Here is a 7,621-nt window from a genome sequence, read left to right as displayed (position 1 = left end):
AACAACTGCAACAAAATTCATGCTTCCTACCACTGTGGCAGCTGGACTTAGGCTCCAAAGTGTTTCATTTTAGGAACACACCAGAGGTATGAAATAAAAGGGAACCAGCAACACACTTTAATACAGGATCAACATACATTGTGTAACATTGTAATAAGAGAACACAGGCAAGGCTGTCACAAAAACATAGGTGCTGCTAGTATAGTTTTAGATTACAGGAAACTATAATTTGAAAGCACATGTGGAACAGCCACACACCCCCCTTACATCCAGCCACCACGGCCTGAAGGTTATGGGAGGCGTAAGAGCAAGAAAACCAAATCAAACCATCTTGAAAGTATCCAAGTAACAGACTCCTGTGTACCAGAATGACCAAAAGACATGAGGTTCATATTAACTTTTATTTTCATATATGTACAACTTAAGAAACAAATCCCAGATTGAAAAAGTTCAGAAGTCCTCTTGAACAACATGACACCGACATACCTTTGAGGCAGCAAATCTTACTCCTTTTAAGGCTCTCATGAAGGTATGGATACCATGCAAATGCAATTAAAGAGTACATTACATTTCAAAATATGCAAACTAAGTTTAAGTCTTTCAGAAAAAGAACATATCAAACATTAGAACTATCAGCCACGAACATATTTACATACATGCTTGGAGTATGTGTGGACCAGATAAAATTAAGTCAAATGTAACAATTGTCAACCTCTCTTTAGTCAGATCAGAACTACAGCTGGTGATCAATCCCTTCCAGCATCACCAGTGCCAATGTGTGCACCAACCTCATCATTTTGCATTCACATAAACTGGTACTGACTGCAAAACTCCACCTTTTATCAACCTGTAACACTTTGGCATTTATTCTCATCACTGAAAGTATTCCATCCCCCTACTGAATGTGCAGGAGGCATGTACAGAGAGTGCCTGTGACACAGCAGCACCTGCAGGCACTGCACAACAAAGTTACTTCCATTGATGCCAAACTAACTTTTGCTTTTATATATCCTTCATATAGCTACAAAGCTACATGTATGAGGAATATATAAAAGCAAAAATCAGTTTGGCATCATCATCACACACTTAGATTCTGATTAATTTCTGTATACTCCTTGCTCATCTCAAAGAGAGATAGATGCTTTTTTTTAAACCCTAACCAACATTAGCACTAAATCAAACAGCAATGCTAATCTACAAGAAAAAAAATCTCTTACTTAATATTTTACTATAGTAACACCACTTGTGCAAACCAGCATCTAAAGATGGTCTAATATTACCAGCAAGAAGAAAGTTCATTTCTTCTCTGTGTCATTGTAGCAAACAAATTAAAAACAATTAAGGTGGCTAGCAGCATTAGTTTTTTGGGTCATCACTAACATAACTCAAAATAGAAGGACTAATAAGTTGGAAATAATGAATATGTGAAAAGGAAACCACCACAATTGCTGTGACCTCTCCCAGGACGTTACGTGCACTGCCTGGTGAGTCAGAGGTGCTCAGTGACTTTCTTCAAGCCTGATGTTTACACAATCAAATTTTAGTTGTCCACTGAAAAGGAACTAAATTAGCTTTCAAAATGTTTTATCTCGCAGCATTTTTGGCAACTCTAAAATTGCCTAAAGGCTCAAAATTTTCAGAAGTTTTGTCACATTACATTCAGCACTTACTAATTTCTTACAGACAGTATTCCTCACCTAAGAAAATAGCAGTCAAAAAAAAAGTAGATTCTTTCATTTCTGTCACCTAATTTTGAGTCATAGCAGCATATAATTTAAGATACTGCTAGGCACACACTGTGTGGGTATTGGCAACTGGAAGAATGAAAAAGGGAAAAGAAAGATCCATTTTCCTTTAATCCTGACCAGCAGCTGTTAGCAATTTTCTTTAGTTATCACTGTAGGACATGATGGATGGGAAGGCTCAGTCTGCTAGGAGCTGGTGCATAGTGTCCAAATGCTCTCAAGGACTGTTGTTCAACAGCCCATTCAGTTTAACTGGGGACTGCAGACTGCAAGAGGTAACAGATAGTTCCTGGGAGAATCTATCATTCTTCAGAGAAGCTGTCTGATCAAGGGGTAATATCTGAAAGAACGATTGCATGATCTTTTGCTATATGGTTTGTGTATCAAGTCATTGAGAAGAAAGAACATTAACTCAAGTGGTAACTCAAACCAAAAAATCTGCATAAAACAACATGTTGAGATATTACCATTTTAAGACTCCACACACTTTGCAACACAGAGAAACTGCATACACAAAAACATGCAAGTCAAACAAAGCTAATCTACCATAAACAAAACCAGAATACACTTATTTCAAGACTTAAAACATTAAAATATTCATCCAATGCTAAATAGAAGCAATAGAATAAGCTCTAGGCCTAGCCATGTAATTCCATAAACATTTCAACTGGCTCTTTCAGCCTTTATTCCCCATCTCTTTAACTTGTTTTTATCATTTCAGGCCATAAACTTAGTGAGTGGCACATGAGCCAAAATGCAAACGTAAATAAGGCATCTTCCTCTCTCTATTAACAGCAATGCTTCCAGGGTTTGTGGTTACATATGCATGTAGCTGCACAGCCTTTTTCCATAATTACATGGGATGTCCTCCCAAGGATAAAGCAGGATGTTAACTGCTCCAATACCACATTCTGAGGAGACATGCTTCCTCCTGAGCACACCTATCCCACCTGGGCTGCACACTCACTTAAGAGCATGCTCTGACTCCTGTGACCGATCTCCTGCCTGGAAGTTGTGCCCCATCATTATCAGATGTACTTCTCAACTCATCAGATGAAGTTCAACAGACAAATACCAAGTCTTACAAATAGAAGCCCAGTGAAATAATTAGTGTGGTCCCTGGACAAAACTACATTCCAAAATACAGAATCTAATATTTTGAATTATCTTTTGAAATGCTCAACCAATTATCACACCCATTTTGCCCCAAACTTTTAACAGACACTATGAAAAAAGCTGGAAATACCTCATCAAACTTAGAGATACTAATCCCAGAAAACTTCAAAGACATACCAATATATTTTAAATGACATAGAAGAATATGAACAGAGCTCAAGAACTTTATTTTATAAAGTCCTATGTTTTACAAACACAGAAGGTAGCCAATGCAAAGCACAAAATACAAAGAGTAAAGAGGTTTCTTCAAAACACCTCAAACCACTGAAGGAAGCAAACTGCACTAGAAGAAGTTTACAAGTAGTCTTCAAGGGAAGTACCATGTAAAGCACACTGCATTAATCTAGACCTGACATTATGAGGGCATGTCTCACTGTAGCAAGGTCTGTACTAAACACCAGATCAGAGACAGAACATTAAAGTAAAACATCAGATGTCACAGCCACTGTTCTACTGATCTGGGAAAGGCAGACTCCAAAGTGAGCAGGAACTGTGAATCTGCTTAATAAAGGCCATTCTTGCAAAGTCAAAAAATCATACATCCAACACTTTCATCCCTTCATTAAAATAGAAACACTAAAAAGGAGCACTCCATAACATATCCCCATTGCTTCTGACTGACATGTTGAATAAAAGGTAAAAGAAGAACTTTAGCAGAGATAATTAGAGCAACAAAGATCTTTCAGCATAAGGCAGCAGAGCTGAAGAGCCTACCAACCAGAGAGTGAACTATTTTGTTTGCTACTTAAACAACCAGAAGCTGTGAGCTTCCTTTTATGAGGCATAGAAAAGTTTTCATCTAGAGGCCATTCTGAGGAACACCTCGCTCTGTGTTAAAGCACGTAGCCCAGCAGAAATCACTGATAAAGAAAAACAAAAGGTCTCTATTTGCTGGGTTTCCTTCTGAACATTTCAGAGAAAATGTCCATTTAATGCAGAGAGCAAACAAGGATGTCAGTCTAATTAGATTTTGTTCTTTCATGCTCCTGATCCTGTCTAAGTACTCCTCTGAAAAAAATCTGATTGATGATGAAGGCACAATTATACAAACTTTAACATTCTCTCTAAACGTAGCTATGCAAATAAGGGAGAGAGGATAGGGAAAACAAAGGTGAAGTATATTTCTCTTCAAATAATTAAGTCAGTTTATTTTCCAACAGCCATATAAATTTAAAATATGAAACAACAATAATACAGCTATAGAATCTAGGTTTTCTTTCAAAGCAGCAGCATATAAAACATATAAAAGCTAAAACCTCAGCACAAGCTTCAAAAAACCAAGGACTGAGTGAATTTTGCCAAAGACATGAAACTCACAAAATACAGTACACAAAAATACTGGAATGCGTAAGATATAAAGCTACACATTTTAGGTAAAGAAAGGCATTGTAAAGGATACAAAATTTGCAAAATTAAAGCATGGGACTTGGGGAAGAGTACCATGAATACAAACAAGTTGGCAATTAATACACATAGATGGAGTGAAGAAAGTGGCAGTTTCATATTTAGCATTCAGTTTTCAGGTTCACGACTTCGCTTTCTTAGCATCTTTTTTTCCAGAGTTCTCAGCAGCCAAATCTGCTTTTCTCTTCTGTGACTAAAGAGAAAAAATAAGTAAAATTTAACAAACAGTGGCATTACAAAAAAAAAAAGTGTAAATACATAACTGACTATTCAGAAGGGAATGTAGGACCCCAATGCATTCTAGATTTCAGTTCACCTTTGCAGGATATAATGCAAAGGCAAACATTAATCCCTGATGTACACATTTAATTCTCCTACCCTTTTTATACCCTTAAAGTCATTACATGGTCTCAGTGGCGCAGGCACCACACATACCATCAATTGGATGAAAAGATCTTGACTTGTACACAATTCTGTTCTAAAGATGACAACCCTTCAAAATAAAAGAAGCACTTTCATTTCTTCTTCCAGCAACTACTATGCAGGGGAGGAAAAAATCTCTGAGAAGAAACTGAAGCAACACGCGATGTACGTAAGTAGGCAAAAAGTAGGCAGTGCTGCTTTCTAAAAAGAGTCTTCCTCTGCTACTTAAACAAAAGACTTCTCAAAAAAAAAAGCCCTCAAACACTATGCATTGGGAATACCTACCTAAGCAAATCTAAGCGAGCGTGAATAGACAAATATTTCAGTTTAATCTCTCACCTCATGGTTTCTACTAATGCAATCAGTGCCTACAATTATCTTTTACATTTTTAAAAAAATATGTAATTGAATTCTACCCCACTGGAAGTAAAGTAAGTGCTGCTAAACATACTGCTGTAACTTTTGCTCCTCTTTTCTTCTTTTCAGCTCTTTCTTTTTCCTCAATTTCCATATTTTCTTTTTCTATTAATGATATGAGAGTATTGCAGCGTCTCTGAAACTCCTAAGGAAAGAGAACACATCCAATTTTAAATGTATAAATTATACAACTTCTCTTGCTTACACATGTATGTCCAAAATCCTTTAATTTCAACGCACTTACACTTTCCTAAAATATTCAATAATACTAATCATTAGCTTAGTTACCATTGTGTGTCTTTCCCTCAGTGTAACCTTTAGAAACAGGAAAGGATTTACTGTCCTCCTGACAAGCAGTTTTCAGGATTCTGTCTTCCAAACTGACATTCCAAAGACTGATGTGATCTTTCATCTTGGTTAATGAAGCAAATTACAGCCTACCAGCATAGTATGCCAGATTTTAGCTAAGAGGTCTTCAAGTATATCTTTAAAGCAGAGAGAAAAGGAAGCAAAGCTATCTTAAGCAACACTTTTCTCTGGCACACAGACTAGGGAGGGTTTTTGTGAAGAGACACAGTAGAGCTGCAAATTGGCCAACAATCTATTCAGTCTTAAATTGTAAACTCACTGTTGTATTTTTATTCAAACAGGACCCTAAATGCCCTAAATGCTTTTAGCATCAAGACTTCCAAACCATCAGGACTAAATGCCATAAGGCTGTTTACACATTAAGAAGTATTTCCAATACAACTCAAAATATCTGCATTGCAGTTACTAATGGCTGGCTTGCTTAATAGAACTCACTTGACTTGGACAGTTTCTTGTACCCCATTTAAAAGATCTCTTACAAAACACTTAACAGTGTCTATTTTTATTACAATTATTCAGTATATTCTATGTGCTATTAAGAACATGATTCCATGGGTTTTTCTTTCCAGTTCAAAGCAGGAAGCTCTCTTCTGAGGTAAAAGAAGCCCAAAAAATACGTCTCATCTCTGCTAAACTCAGTGAAGACATTTTTGAAACATAGGCTATCCTAGAATTACCTAGTAGCTTGTATCTTAACCTACAATGGGTCCATTTGCAATGAAGTGAACAGGCGACCCTTTTGCCCAGAAATTAGTCTTTATTTTCTCAGCATCTGTAAGCTGGATATTGCCTCAGTCATCATGGTCCATCATGGTGATGGAGAAGACACAGCCTTGGTGCTCTCCTGATCTGAACCTTCCCCAACAGGCAGGCATGTGACTCATCTTTGAGATATTCAAACCCTCAAGCTTAACCAGCCTAAGTTCTACAGTTTCCACTGATTCCTCTCCAAAGGATGCTCCATGGCCTTGGGCAAAAACTGTGTCTTCAGAATGGACACAGAGAATCCTACAACCACTTGAATTCTTTACATCAGACAAACACACCAAAAAATCCTCAGGACATTTTTCTTTACAAGTCCCCTCCAGAAATGTTCCAGTGTCATGCTTGTAGCTTCACCAACAGAGTACTGCAATAAGTCACTTTTATCACATCCCTGTAGCAATAACCCCACACTCTCCAGTCAAGGTTAAACCATGAATTAGGGTGCCATGCTTGTGCCCTGGTATGTGACAGTCCTTCTGGAGCTACAATACTCTCACTTCAATCATTAAACTCCCTCAAATTCCACCCAAACAACAACATATAGATAAAAAAGCAACAACTCTGAGCAAACTTGAGTTCAAGCCATCCCAATATATACTGCAACCCCAAACAGAACAAAAGAGAGCCTCTGTCCCAAAAACCTACACTCTACAGATGAACCGAGATGCAACGAGACCAAAACAGAATGATGATTGTCAACATGCCCCAAGTATTTTACATTATTTAAATTTGTGTATATTGCACTCAGACTTAGGAGCTGACGTAAGGAGTGATGACAAGCTGCTTCATCATCATAATCTGTACTTTTTCTAGCATATGAGAAACAGGACTGTGTTAAACTCAAAACAAGCAACTAATCTCAAAGGACTAAGAAATAACCTTGATCCACTTGCCTAAAGCACTCAAAGATCCTCCTCTTTCCTGGGGACAAATGCTTGCATAAATACATACATTTATAAAGTGTTCAGGTTCATGATTAGACTTTCCAGATGGACTACTGCTCCAAAGCATCTGCTGTGGACAGAGGATGGACTCAAGAACAATTTTCTCTGGAGAATCACAGAATCAGTTGACAGTAAGACGTGACATGCACACAGGTTTCTTGTACATCATCCATGGAAAACAACCTGAGTGATAAATCCTGCACTACTGAAATTTCAATATGGACTGCTGCATTCCATTTTAGTACTACAAAAACATACTTATTTAAAATGCCTTGCACTTTCAGAGATGACTTTTTATTCTGTGTGGCTTGATACTTCTCTTTTGGATGGAAAGAGAGAAGATGTACTTTGTTCACCCCCTCACAGCTATAAAGACCT

General features: G+C 37.5%; 1 protein-coding gene across 1 annotated transcript in view; it reads right to left on the bottom strand.

The window, feature by feature from the left end:
- Nucleotides 1–387: 387 nt before the first annotated feature.
- Nucleotides 388–7,621, bottom strand: part of SMARCA1 (SWI/SNF related, matrix associated, actin dependent regulator of chromatin, subfamily a, member 1) — a 33,731-nt gene continuing 26,497 nt past the window's right edge. Inside the window, exons 23-24 of the mRNA XM_041396739.1 lie at nucleotides 5,200–5,310; nucleotides 388–4,518 (exon numbers count right to left, since the gene is read on the bottom strand). Coding sequence (XP_041252673.1) covers nucleotides 4,447–4,518; nucleotides 5,200–5,310 — 183 coding nt within the window. The 3' untranslated portion in view covers nucleotides 388–4,446. The remainder of the gene's footprint in view (nucleotides 4,519–5,199; nucleotides 5,311–7,621) is intronic.

This window comes from Onychostruthus taczanowskii, unplaced genomic scaffold (genome assembly GCF_017590055.1).
Source record: "Onychostruthus taczanowskii isolate IOZ18803 unplaced genomic scaffold, ASM1759005v1 scaffold13, whole genome shotgun sequence".
In the NCBI taxonomy this organism is placed as follows: Eukaryota; Metazoa; Chordata; class Aves; order Passeriformes; family Passeridae; genus Onychostruthus; species Onychostruthus taczanowskii.
The sequence above is the reverse complement of the archived record's forward strand: the minus strand, read 5'-3'. Positions and strand labels throughout refer to the sequence as shown.